The following is a 12,897-nucleotide window of genomic DNA, read 5'->3' on the forward strand; positions in this document are numbered from 1 at the left end:
GGTGTTTTCGCGCGCGCTTTCTGTGACGTCCGTAGCTGGGCTATAAAGTGTCCTGTTTGTTTACTATTTTCCCACAGAAATACTGTAAAACTCTGCGATTATCACACAAGTACCGCGAAAAGGATCATCGAGCCTCAGTATGAGCGATTCGGGAGGTAAGTAGGTGGAGAAACACAAAAGATTTCGGGGTGTTTTTGATTCTCACTTTTCTAACCTCAATTCAGCAATGGAGCCCCGCTCGAAGCGGCAGAAGATCGACAAGCACGGAAGATTTGCGGCTCTGCAGCGTCTGAAGGAGATCAAATCCTCAGGCACGAAGCACAAGTATGAGCTGTCTGCCGAAGTGGACAACGTGTACGACACTGTGGATGAGAAGGAGTACTCAAAGAGGGTGCAAACGCGAGCCGCTGATGACTGGATTGATGACGACGATGGGCAGTACGTGGAAGACGGTCGAGAGATATTTGAGGATGAAGACTCAGACGAGGAGGTCGCTACCAAGAGTAAGAAGGTGTCCAAGAAACGCGCCAGGGAGGATGTGAAGCCGGCCAAAGGGAAGAATTCTATACGGAATCTCTTCAGCAACGCTGTTCCCAGAAAAAGCGCTGCTGTGCCTCTGGGCGAGGACAGCATCTTGTCGGAGATTCTGGGAGAGATCGACGATCCCCAGAAGAACGGCAAGGAGAAAGCCGCTGTGGTGACGAAGAAGCCCTCGGTGATAAAGAAATCGGAGAACAATGCCGTGAAAGAATACATGCAGAGCTTCACGAAGAACATCAGGAAGGAAGCTCCCAAGGAGGAGTCGAAGGGCAGCGATGATGAGCTCCTGGACAGGATTGCCGAGCAAACGATGGAGGGTAAGGCTAAAGTCGTGGAACCTGTCGTGCAAGCCAAGGAAGTGCCAGAAAAAGCTCCTGAACCGGAAGAGAAGAAGGTAGATGATGATTTGGCTGATCTACTGTTCGACACAGAGGATTTCACGATGGATTTCGACGCGGAGTTCGCGCAACCGGAGGCAAAGAATCCCACGAAGGAGAAAATTCAAGCAATCTCCACACAGACGATCAACACAAACTGGGAATCCGTGGCAGGAGCGAATGTGGAGCAAGAAATTGACTTCAGCGCTTTCGACATGTCGGACTTCTCCAATGAGTCCGAGAAGAAGATTTGGTTCTGGGACGCGTGGGAGGATCCGTTCAAGCGCCCAGGACAGCTTTTCCTCTTCGGTCGCGTGCGCGTCGAGAACGCGAAAGATAGCTACAAATCCGTTACGGTTCACATTCAGTCGGTGAATCGGCGTCTCTTCCTGCTGCCGAGGCAGTATCTGCTGGATAAGGTGACGCGCGAAGAGACGCGCGAGAAGGTGACGCTGGCGCACGTGATGAAGGAGTTTCAGGAGGTGTTGCAGGAGCTGAAGATAGAATCCTTCCAGACCAAGTCCGTGTCGAAGAATTTCGCCTTCAATGTGAGGGGCGTACAGATCCCTGAGTCCTCGGAGTGCGTCGAGATCAGGTACAGCGGCCACTTGAGTACTCCAGTGAACAAGTTCAAGCGCTTCCTATCCATCGCCCACGTCTTCGGCACCAACACGACGCCGCTGGAAACTTTCCTGCTGGACAGCAAGATCAAGGGCCCTTGCTGGCTCACCGTCAAGCACTTCCAGCTCCGCGAGCGCCCACTCACGTGGAGTCGCGTCGAGATGGTGGTGGCCAACAGCAAGTCCGTGAGCGTGGCGCCAGAGAACAACCAGAATCCGCCTCCGCTCACTCTCCTCACGCTCAACGTGCGCTCGAGTCTCAACACGAAGAACATGAAGAACGAGATTGTGATGATCGCATGCCTGATTCAGGACAAATTCCTCGTCGATCGGCCGCCACCAAATCCCGCCTTCAATCGCCACCTGTGCGGTGTCACGCATCCCACAAGCCAAGCATGGCCAGTAGACTTTGGCGCCAAGTTCAAGGGCTACACAAAGACCAAGGCGAAGAAGTTTGAGGCCGAGCGCGAGCTGCTCAGCTGGTTCCTGGCCATCTACCAAAACACCGATCCCGACATCGTGATCACGCACGACGCCGCCGATTGTCAGCTGGACCTGATCGCTGAGCGAATCGTGGCACTCAAGGTGCCGAATTGGTCGCGCATCGGGCGTCTGCGGAGGACGGCGATGGACAGCAAGCGCTACATGGACAACTACACGGGCAGAATGATCTGTGACGTGAAGAAGTCCGCCGAGGAGCTGATCAAGGCGCGAAGCTACGATCTGGGAACACTGTGCACGGAGGTGTTAAAGATTGAGGAGGAGAATCGCATCGAAATCTCAAATGATGACATCCATTTTATGTACGAGACCAGCAATGAGATCCTCAAGCTCATCACGCTGACCATGCAAGATGCCGCTTATATCCTGCGTCTCATGTGCGAGCTCAACGTGCTTCCGTTGGCGCTGCAGATCACGAACGTGTGTGGAAACATGATGGCTAGGACGCTCCAGGGCGGGCGATCCGAGAGGAATGAGTATCTCTTGTTGCACGCCTTCAACGAGCGCGAGTACATCATTCCGGACAAGAAGGAGCGGGCCATTGGCAAGGAGTGGGAGAAGGATAGCGCGGGACAGACGCGCAAGAAGGCCGCCTACACGGGAGGCCTCGTGCTGGAGCCCATCAAGGGCTTCTACGACAAGTTCATCCTTCTGATGGACTTCAATTCGCTGTACCCAAGCATCATCCAGGAGTACAACATCTGCTACACCACCATCGACGAGCCGCTGGACGTGGAGGACAACATCCAGCTGCCCAGCGCGTCAGTGGGCCAGGGCGTGCTCCCCAAACAAATTCGCCGTCTCGTGGAGAACCGTCGCGAGGTGAAGAAACTCATGGCGAATCCTGACTTGTCACCCGAGCAGCGGATGCAGTACAATATCAGACAAATGGCGCTCAAGCTCACCGCCAACTCGATGTACGGATGCTTGGGATTCAGTCACTCTCGATTCTACGCGCCACACTTGGCTGCCTTGGTCACCCGCAAGGGCAGAGACATCCTGATGGACACCAAGGATTTGGCCACGAAGCTCAATCTGGAAGTCATCTACGGAGACACAGACAGTATAATGATAAACACCAACTGCGTGGACTACGAGCAAGTGTTCAAGATCGGCGTGACTGTGAAGCAGAGGGTGAACAAACTATATAGAAACGTGGAGCTGGACATTGACGGAGTGTTTAAGTATTTGCTGCTACTGAAGAAGAAAAAGTACGCTGCTCTCACGGTCAGCAAGGCGAAGAGTGGTGAGCTGAAGTACAACCAGGAGCTGAAGGGACTCGATATTGTGCGTCGCGACTGGTCGAAGCTGTCCGTGACGGTGGGCAAGGCGATCATTGACGACATCTTCAGCGAGTCCGAGGCGGACGAGAAGATCGAGAAGATTCACAGTCGCCTGGAGAGCATTCGCCAGGACATTCACGAGGACAAAGTGCCGCTGCCACTGTTCGTGATCACCAAGCAACTCACGCGGGCGCCAAAGGTGAGAAATTCACTGTGCAAATGACTTAAAGAGACTCAATTTCCACGGTTGTTTCAGGAGTACGCCAGCAATGCCAACTTACCGCACGTGAACGTGGCGCTGAGGATGAACAGCACGCAGAATAGGAGGTTCAAGAAGGGCGACACCGTGAGCTACGTTATCTGCCATGATGGCACGGACAATTCGCAGATGCAGCGCGCCTATCATCTCGACGAGCTGCCGCTGAACGACAAGCTGAAGATCGACGCCGATTACTACCTCACGCAGCAGATCTTCCCCGTGATTTCACGCCTGTGCGAGCCTCTGGATGGCACGAATATCTCTCGCCTGGCGCAGTGCCTGGGCCTGGACGCGAAGAAGTACAAAAGTCTAGAGGAGAAGATCGACCGCGAGGAGGAGCTGAACGACGTGAACACTCTGGTGAAGAGCAGCGCTCAGAAGTATCACTTCTGCGAGAAGTTCACCTTCAAGTGCGTCTCTTGCCACCACGAAAATCCCATGGCGGCGGCAGTGAGGCGCGTGGAGTCGAATCTGGTGCCCGTTCTTGCTGCGTGCGTCAATCCCGCGTGCAAGATTCCACCGTGCGAGTATCTGCCGGGGGTGCAGAACCAGTTGCTCATGCAGCTGAGGAAGTTCCTGGATCGCTTCTACGAGAACTGGATGGTGTGCGACGACAACGCGTGCTCGCACAACACGAGAATCATCACGCATGTCCTCTCGAACGATCGGCCCACGTGCTTCGCCTGCGGCAGAGGGAATCTCGTGAGGCAGTACTCAGAGACAGATCTCTATACACAAATCCGCTATTTTCAGTACATCTTCGACCTCTCGCAGCCTCAATACAAAAGTAAGACCAGCGATCGCGCTCTTGAGCATTCAATTTATCGTTGTTTATCTCTTTGCAGAGCTGAAGATCACGCCTCAGGTTGAAGATACTTATCGGAGCCTCAAGGAAACAGTGGATCAATTTCTGGGCAGATCGGCGTATTGTATTGTCAACTTGGGCACAATCTTCAGCAAGCTCCACCTCGCGAAGCGGAAGAACGACAATTAGACTCCGATTTCCGCAGTCCTCGCCCATAAAAGCGTCTTCTTTCGAGTAAGTGAGCGCAAGATTTGCATTTTTAGGGCTTCTCATGTCCACAATTCTTGTTTAGCACTTTTAGTATAAGAAATAAATGTCTTCAAAATGAATTCATTGATCTTTCGCGATTGACGCGATAAAAAAATGCAGAATTCAAGCGATTCGAGCAGGTTTTTGGGAGATTCTCCGCGAGAGAGAGAAAGAAGTGTGATGAAAAAATGCGAATTTATGCTGGAGAGAAGAACCGAATTCCACGCGAGGCCCTGCATCAACCCGCCAATTTGTCCAAGGGGAAGATAATGGAGTAGAATGTACACCACTTCTTACACTCTTTTCAGTTGTTAAGGCAAAAAATAGCCAAATATCCTGTCAATTTATAGTTGAAAATCTCAGTCTAAGCTTTGAAGTATTTTCTTATAAAATTAAAGGAATATTGCTAGTATTTGATCACTCTAACGTCTTATTACTTCCACTGAGCTGTACACCGCTGCTGTCCGTAATATCTCTCCCTTGGATTTCCCGAGTCATCGACGAAATCCAATGCTCAGCGCGCGCATTGAGCGAAAATAGTAAAACGTTTTTATGAATGAATGGGCGCCGAATGTTTGGCTCTCGCTGGTCATCAAGCAATGTGTGCGTGTGTGGGATTTCTCCCGCCATCGGAACACACCTGGCATCAGAATTGAAAAGACAATTCCAGGGAGAAAACCAGTCAGTTCGATCGCGATCACCTTCGGGAATGCTTCACGTGTGAGCTTTTGTGCGTTTTAAAATTGAAATTGCTGTGCGGGAAGGCAATTATGCACAATGTCAGTGATTCGAAGGCTCTTCGTGGTTTTGCTGGCACACGCTTTGGCGCCGACGCTCTCGCACAGCGCCCTGGAGAGCACAGTTCTGCTGGCGCAGGACCAAATGGTGGATCTGACGAACCAGCTCGGCTTCCGCATTCTCTACTACCACAGCCTGGCCAACAGGAATAACGTGGCGCTGTCGCCTTGCGGGCTCGCCAGTGTTCTCGTGGCGCTCTTCGAGGGCGCCGATGGCCACAGCGCCCTGGAGATCCGGGACACGCTAGAGCTGCCCCACGAGAGGGACATAATTCGTGTGGGATTCAGGGACATTCACCGCCGCCTGCGCAGCTACTTTTACAACCAGGAGAACCTCCTGAGCGGCCTGAGCCTCAGTAAGGAGAACGTCACGATCCGACCGGAATATGAGACGCTGCTGAGGTTCTACGGATACGATCTCATGGCGGGAATGATGCACACGACCACGGAAGCGCCGGACGCGGAGGAAGAGACGACGACCACAACAGAGGCACCATCGACAGAGGCGCCAACGACCGCCGTTGAGACCACGACTCTTGAGAGCTCCTCGGAATCCACAACAACCACCGAAATGATCACAACAACGGAGGCAACGACCCAGCAACAAGGTAAGATTCTTGTCTGATGACTAAAACTCTAAACAAACAATGAAAAATCGAGAGCGATCGCTTCGCAATTTGTCGAAAATAAGTTGTGAAATTATAAAAGGAGGCGTAAAAGAGCAATAAACACACCTACTCGAAAGCACCTCCCCTTCGAACATCTTTACCCTTTATCTCGATTTCTTCGGAAATTCTTTAAGCTCTTGAGTAGAAGATAATAATTAGTTTCAGGTTAAAATAGTTCAATTCAAACTTAGTCACGCAAACGCACTCCAAAGAGCAAGATAACTCAATTTAGATTGCTTTATTGGATAGTACTTCAGAAAGATTTTTTGCCACTCAATCTTCTCTTGAGAAACTTTTCCTTGTTCACTACGCCACTGGAGAGACATTTAATTTGAACTTTCTAATGATGTTCTTCACAATTAAATGCGTTTGTTGCGCAAGCGAATTAAAAGGAAAATGAAGAAAACTCACAATTAAACGCCCTCAATTGCAAGTGACTTGAGAAATTCGAGGTTTATCAGAAAATTCATGAATTGCATCACAGAATGACGACTTTTCAATTAGAATTCGCCCAGGAAGTTTTCTAATTGCGTCTTTTCATGGACAGAAAGCACGACAACCACTTCGGTTCCTGAGACTACGACTGCAGAGCCTCTGGAGTCCACGACGACAGAGGCTGCATCGGAGATCACGACAACCAGGACGACGATGTACATCTTCACTTTCACTCCGCCCACGAGCACTGTGGAGGAGGAGAGCAGTTCCGAAGCCTCCACCATTGCCACATCCATGGAGGCTTCCAGGGAGACTGAAGAGACGACGTCACCGGACGGAAACATCGTCCAGAGTGGCGAGAGCACTACGGAAATCGCTCTGGGCAGGAGAAGGCGCAGGAAACCGAAGAGACAGTCGCGTCTGGTGAACTTTGTGCGGCGCAGAAGATCACCAATTGAGTTTGTCATTCCCGAGATAGACACTCCGCCACCTTTTGTGCACTACAACTCCGTCGCAACGCCCAATCCGCAGTTCCAGGCACATTCCTACCAGCTGACAGAGGACTCCCGGGAAGATGTCGATCTCTTCTATCTCAGCCGCTTCGAGAGCGCTCAAGTACCGTACAAATTCTTCAACACCATCATGAAGTTCGCCTACCTGGAGTCCATTCAGTCTACTGTGCTGGAAGTGGAGCTGGATTCCGAGAACTACAATCTCCTGCTCATCCTGCCCGACTATTACTACGGACTCGATCGTCTGTTGGCCGCCATGAAGACACGATTCGTGCCCAATATCCGAGAGCTGCGCACGGAGATTCTCCAGCCCACATGGATCAAGGCCATGATCCCCAAGTTCTTCCTCCACGGTCGAATTGTGCTCACGAATGACCTGCAAAACGTGAGTGCGAAGGCATTTTTGCACGCATTCTTGCATTCTCACTTGTACTTTTTGCAGATGGGAATTCTGGACATTTTTGAGCCCACCAGGGCCAATTTCTCCCCCATGACGGACGACGAGGGCATTTACACGAGACACGTGGAGCAGGCAATCACCGTGAACATCAGAATTCACGCCAATGATAATCTCAAAAGTGAGTGTCTTCCCAGTCTCGAGAGAAAGTCTCACTGAAACTCTGTTTTTCAGGATACACTTCTTACTACAAGACACCCGTGGAATTGGCCATCAATCGTCCCTTCCTCTTTGTCATCGCCGATAAGGAGAATCACCTGGCAATCATTACCGGAACCGTGCTGAATCCTTTGAACTCTAGAATTCAATAAACACGTGTTGCAAGCCGTTACACTTTGAATTTAATAGCATTTCTTGGGTTTTATGGCGTTTATAGTCAATTTATAGCACCCGAAGCGTCATCACGAAGTTGGGTTATGTCAGTCAAAACACTTTTGTGATGCTCCTATATATACCACATCAGTGTCTCTACTCCTGATCAGTCGACAATAGAGACTCTGAGAGCGATGAGTGCAGCCAAATCTATCCAGCAGATTAACGAGGAGTTCCTCGATGATCTGGCCAGTCGGTTTATCATCAACGTACCTGAAGAGGAGGTAAGTTATTTTGTTCTTCTTTTTAGCTCCTTTGTAATGCGTGTTTTGTTTTGATTTCTGACAGCGGGCAAATCTCATCCGGATTTGCTTCCAAGTCGAGCTGGCTCACTGGTTCTACTTGGACTTCTACTGTGGCGGCGAAGATGACCGTGGCGTGTCGTGTACACTCAAGCAATTCGCCCTGCAGATCTTCCAGCACGTGCCCTTCCTGCGCGTCCGTCTGCCACAGCTGGACGAGATCCTGGACAACTGGAAGAAGTACAAGCTGTCCGTCCCCACATACGGTGCTATCCTCGTATCCGAGGACCTCAACCACGTGCTCCTGGTGCAGTCGTACTGGGCGAAGAGTAGCTGGGGCTTCCCCAAGGGAAAGGTCAACGAGAACGAGTCTCCGGCACACTGCGCCGTCCGGGAAGTGTTCGAGGAGACGGGCTTCGACATTTCGCACCTCATCCAGCCGACCGACTTCTTCGAGAGCACCTTCAACGATCAGTTCACGCGACTCTACGTCGTGGCAAACGTGCCCAGAACGACCAAATTCATCCCGCGGACGCGCAATGAGATCAAGTGCTGCGAGTGGTTCCCCATCGAGCTTCTGCCCAGCAGTAAGACTGAGGACACCAAGGCGACGGTGGGCTTCAACGCCAACTCATTCTTCATGATCCTGCCGTTCATCAAGCGCCTCAAGAAGTGGGTCCACTCGCGCCAGGAGAAGAACGGGAAGACGCAGCCGTCAAAGTGCGACAGCAAGAAGCGACAGCGACACAAGTCCATGGGGGAGATCGACAGCGTCTGGGCCACCGCCGAGGGAGCGCCAACACCAGTGGTGAAGCGCGACAAGGCGCCCAAGGCGAACCCAAAGCGCCAGCTCTTCGGCATCGACGCCACGCCGGAGGGCAGTCCAAGCGTAGTGGCCAGGAGCACCCCGCTCAAGGGCAAGACCAAGGAAGGCACCAAGAAGCCAATCCGCGAGCAGTTCCTGGTGACACCTTGTCGGGAATGGGACAACTTCCGATTCGACATCGCTCGAATTTGCGATCCCAAAGTAATCTTCTAAGTCTGTAAAATCCTCTCGATTTTATTGAGTCCACATGCCAATAAATTTACTTTGACTTCTTGGACTTGATCTTCTTCAGATAGAACTCCAGCTCTTTTCCCTCCAGGATGTATCCGTCGGCGCGGCCGTGCTGTCCCGGGCGGGAAGCGATCGCAGCTGCAAATAAAGGAAGTCATTAGAATTCTCTCCCCTGCAAATCTCCTCTTTGGTTTCGAGTAGAAAGAACACTCAGTGTAACTATGACGTTTGCATTATCATTTCCCGCCGGGAGTGGTAAACTCAGAACGAGCGCCCACCCGCAAGTTGACGAGTCACCAAACTGTAACATCACCGTGTGTCCTCAACGCCCCAGAAACACTCATTTTCCACTCACCGAGCAATCGTCCGGAGGTGAACTGCTCCTCGAGGGCGGGCTCAACCTTGGCGAACTTCTGCCTGGCCAAGTACTTCTTCATGACGCGCGCGCTGCGCTTCTTTGTCAGCACATCGTTCTCGTCCTGGCCCTTGGTGTCCTTCTTGCGGCCCAACGGCAGGATGTAGTGACTCTCGTACCACTGCCGGAATGGCGTGCCGTCGATCACCACGATGGCGTTCTTCACCAGCGTCTTGGTGCGCACCAGCTCGTTGTTCGACGCATTGTACACCACGTCGATGATGCGCGTCTTGCGGGCCGTGCCCTCGGACGCCCACGAGAAGTTGCCGGTGTCCAGACGGAGCGCCCTAAACTTCCTGTTGCCGCCACGTGTTCTCACCACATGAACACGAGCTGCCGCCAGCTGAAACCGAACGAGACACGCATTAGAATCCTCCACAAGACATGCACAAGGGTTTAGAGATCAAGGATTTAGGGGTTCAGGATGCCTATTCTTCATGGGAATCCGTTGACACGCAAAAGGTCAGACCTCATCACAGACACCCACAGAAATGCTCCTAAACAACACCTCAAATCTCACCTTTGTGTTGGCCGCTGGACGTCCCAACTCATACTTTCGCTTCTTGCGAATCGGCTTCCTCTTGCCTCCAGTGGAGCGCCTCTTATGGTACGAATCCCGACTGATTCCTGTAAAATTACCAACACATTAGAGGTTATGTCAAACACTGTATGCCAAATATCAAATCCGGGCGTCGGACGCAAAATGACCACACAGTGCATTCCCGGGGAGGCTCTAGAAGAGCCCCAGCACAACAATTTCACAGTAATCCCGGTAATTTCGCTGATATCTCGCAAAATAACAAAGCAGACCAATGAGTCGACAGCGAGAGCAAATCGCGCGATATCTTACTCATCCACAATCATCTCCATGATATTTCACTTCATTGCACATCCCACAACACCACAGATTACAATTCGGGAATAATGTTGGTCATTTTCGTCCTATTTCCCAGGTTTTTCCCGAAAATTTGGCAAGATCAAACTCACCCATCGCGCAGAGAATACGGAAAGAAAGATGGCAGGTCAATTCACCACCTCAAGGGTTGCCAGACGCAATGTTTTTCTAGCAGATATGTTCGCGAGGTGAAAAAATATTCGCAAATCCATATCAGGATCAAGATTAAAGTTCTAAACTCCCTCAATAATGATCTTTAATCAACCATCGAAACTACCCAGAAAAGAAGGATTTAAAATTGTGAATTCTCCTTCTGACATTCACCACTGAGTTTCTCGCAGTTTTCGAGTACTTCTTGACAGTGCGTGTTTTGGGTTTTCGCATGCCCGCGGAGAAAATTCTTTTTTTCCTGGGATTTCAGGGTGTTTAGCGCGTGAAAAGTAGCGACTCCCGCGAGCGTGATGGCCGACGAGGGGAATGAGGACAGTTGGCTGTATGGGCCGAACGCCGAGGCGGGCGAGCAGAAGGAAGACGATTCGGAGGAAGCCACTGAGAAGAGTCGCGATGAGTTCGACATTGAGAAGCGTCAGGACGACGAGAGGCCTCAGCAGGAGGATTCCAACACCTACGAGCCCCCACAAGTGGAGGAGAACGGCACCAATGAGGACGTGGCGGCGATTGTGAGTAGCAAAAACAAATTGTTTATCACTTGTTCGTATTGTTTTGACGGCTGGCCTTCCGGACGCTTGCAGGACGATGTGACGGATGCTGCTGAGCACATGGAGGAGCAGGAGAATGTGCCAAATGTTAAGGAGAAGGGTGGCAATGGCTCGGACTCGGACGAGAGCGATGACGATGACATCAATGTGGTGATTGGAGACATCAAATCGGGCTTGAGCTACAACATCAAGCAGAGAGGAAATCTTCTGGCCGCCAATGCAGCCGTCGCGAATGAGAAGCTAAAGCAATCCACCGGGAAGTTCAGCATGGAGGACTTCGAGAGCGTGGGCTCAATCAGTGGCGTCCCGGCCACGGAGTTCAGTATTGATTCCCTCGAAGAGAAGCCTTGGCGGATGCCAGGAGCCGACATCACGGACTACTTCAACTATGGCTTCAACGAGGACACTTGGCGCTCTTACTGCGAGCGCCAGAAGAAGATGCGTCTCAACGAGAGCGGTGTGGGACTGCAAGGACTCGCCCTCGGTCCTGTCACGGGCATCACATCGAGTCACGGACGCACTCTGACAGCACTGTCCAACGACAACAGCAAGTACGCCTCGATTCCGGGCAGCTTGCGGCGTGCCGGGCCACCGCCGGGTCGTAAGATGACGGGCAGCATTGATGTGATTGGCTCCAATGGCATCTCCAGCCGCCGCGAAGACGGTCTGATGGGCAAGCCGCCTTCCAAGGAGAACGCCATCCAAGTGATGACTGCTGATCGGCGAGAATACAGCCGGGCTGGAGGGAAGTTCGATTCCGCCACTCCAGGAGGATTCTCCGGAGAACCCCAGCCCGTGGATGCATTCTACGATCAGCAGGAATCCTTCAACTATGGCTACGAGCCGACGCAGGACTCACAGTGGAACAACAACGCCTGGCAGCCGTCGGGCATCAAGGAATTGACGCCTGGGCTTCCGCAGATGGTGCCGCCGCCCCTTGGAGTACCCGGCATGGCCATGCCCATTCAGTCCATCGGCCACGGACCGCCTCAGATGCACAGCCAAATGCGCTATGACGACGAAAGGGACAGAGACAGGCGCTCTAAGTATCGCGACAGTCGGCGCGAAAGATCCCGCAGCAGAGATAGACCGGAGAGGTCCAGAAGGTCCAGGAGTCGTGACAGAGAGCGTCTGCTCACTGAGCGGGAGATCAAGCAGGAGCCGGTCGACAGAGATGACGAATCTCCATCCAGGGACAAAGACAGGCGGTCGAAGTACCGCGAGAGGTGGGATGATTGTCCCTGAGGGCGTCAAATTGACTGGGATTGACCTGTTTTCTACTTTCAGAAGCAGCCGCAGAGAGAGATCGCGCAGTAGGGAGCGATCGGAGAGATCGAGGAGGTCCAGGAGTCGCACCAGAGATCGCAGGAGTCGCACGGATAAGAAAAAGTCCCACAAACGCGACAAGGACGATAGCGAGTGAGAGGACTTGGGTCGAAATAATGAAAATTGAATAAAGGACATGTACAATTATAGCAAGACATCGCGAGGCGCACCGTAAAATCAATTTTAGCACTGAATTGGCGTATAATTCGAATGAATGCCTTCGCGCCTCCGCGCTGTGCCTATTCTTCTGCCCAGCACTGTGCCTCGTTGAGCGCATTCGATGATTTCGGCTCACCTTCGGATAGTTTTGACCTTTAATTCGGCGAGGGTGGCTGTACTCGGGGGAGCCATCTGGCGTTGTGCGCCGC

General features: G+C 52.1%; 5 protein-coding genes across 7 annotated transcripts; 4 read left to right on the forward strand and 1 right to left on the reverse strand.

Annotated features, from left to right (window-relative positions):
- Nucleotides 1–47: 47 nt before the first annotated feature.
- On the forward strand, nt 48–4,658 carry LOC132258788 (DNA polymerase alpha catalytic subunit). Its single transcript, XM_059756263.1, has 4 exons — nt 48–155; nt 225–3,520; nt 3,578–4,367; nt 4,426–4,658. Exons 1-4 carry the CDS (start codon nt 140–142, stop codon nt 4,572–4,574), a joined length of 4,251 nt encoding a protein of 1,416 aa, XP_059612246.1. The 5' UTR covers nt 48–139; the 3' UTR covers nt 4,575–4,658.
- Nucleotides 4,659–5,443: 785 nt separating this feature from the next.
- On the forward strand, nt 5,444–7,833 carry LOC132258797 (uncharacterized). Of its 2 annotated transcripts, XM_059756279.1 has the most exons (4): nt 5,444–6,039; nt 6,647–7,431; nt 7,489–7,624; nt 7,678–7,833. In XM_059756279.1, exons 1-4 carry the CDS (start codon nt 5,517–5,519, stop codon nt 7,812–7,814), a joined length of 1,581 nt encoding a protein of 526 aa, XP_059612262.1. In that variant the 5' UTR covers nt 5,444–5,516; the 3' UTR covers nt 7,815–7,833. The 2 variants fall into 2 exon arrangements, with proteins under 2 accessions (XP_059612262.1, XP_059612261.1); XM_059756278.1 differs by having other exon boundaries at nt 6,647–7,624.
- Nucleotides 7,834–7,850: 17 nt separating this feature from the next.
- On the forward strand, nt 7,851–9,156 carry LOC132258809 (m7GpppN-mRNA hydrolase). The gene is made up of 2 exons (XM_059756293.1): nt 7,851–8,099; nt 8,164–9,156. Exons 1-2 carry the CDS (start codon nt 8,010–8,012, stop codon nt 9,154–9,156), a joined length of 1,083 nt encoding a protein of 360 aa, XP_059612276.1. The 5' UTR covers nt 7,851–8,009.
- On the reverse strand, nt 9,151–10,691 carry LOC132258817 (small ribosomal subunit protein eS8). The gene is made up of 4 exons (XM_059756302.1): nt 10,577–10,691; nt 10,110–10,216; nt 9,530–9,932; nt 9,151–9,312 (listed from the first exon to the last, which is right to left on the reverse strand). Exons 1-4 carry the CDS (start codon nt 10,578–10,580, stop codon nt 9,203–9,205), a joined length of 624 nt encoding a protein of 207 aa, XP_059612285.1. The 5' UTR covers nt 10,581–10,691; the 3' UTR covers nt 9,151–9,202.
- Nucleotides 10,692–10,800: 109 nt separating this feature from the next.
- LOC132258802 (pre-mRNA 3'-end-processing factor FIP1) lies at nt 10,801–12,676 on the forward strand. 2 transcript variants are annotated; one of them, XM_059756283.1, is made up of 3 exons: nt 10,801–11,164; nt 11,237–12,429; nt 12,491–12,676. In XM_059756283.1, exons 1-3 carry the CDS (start codon nt 10,946–10,948, stop codon nt 12,624–12,626), a joined length of 1,548 nt encoding a protein of 515 aa, XP_059612266.1. In that variant the 5' UTR covers nt 10,801–10,945; the 3' UTR covers nt 12,627–12,676. The 2 variants fall into 2 exon arrangements, with proteins under 2 accessions (XP_059612266.1, XP_059612267.1); XM_059756284.1 differs by having other exon boundaries at nt 12,494–12,676.
- The last annotated feature ends 221 nt before the right edge of the window (nt 12,677–12,897 follow it).

Source organism: Phlebotomus argentipes, unplaced genomic scaffold (assembly GCF_947086385.1).
Source record: "Phlebotomus argentipes unplaced genomic scaffold, Phlebotomus argentipes genome assembly scaffold_4, whole genome shotgun sequence".
Lineage (NCBI taxonomy): Eukaryota > Metazoa > Arthropoda > Insecta > Diptera > Psychodidae > Phlebotomus > Phlebotomus argentipes.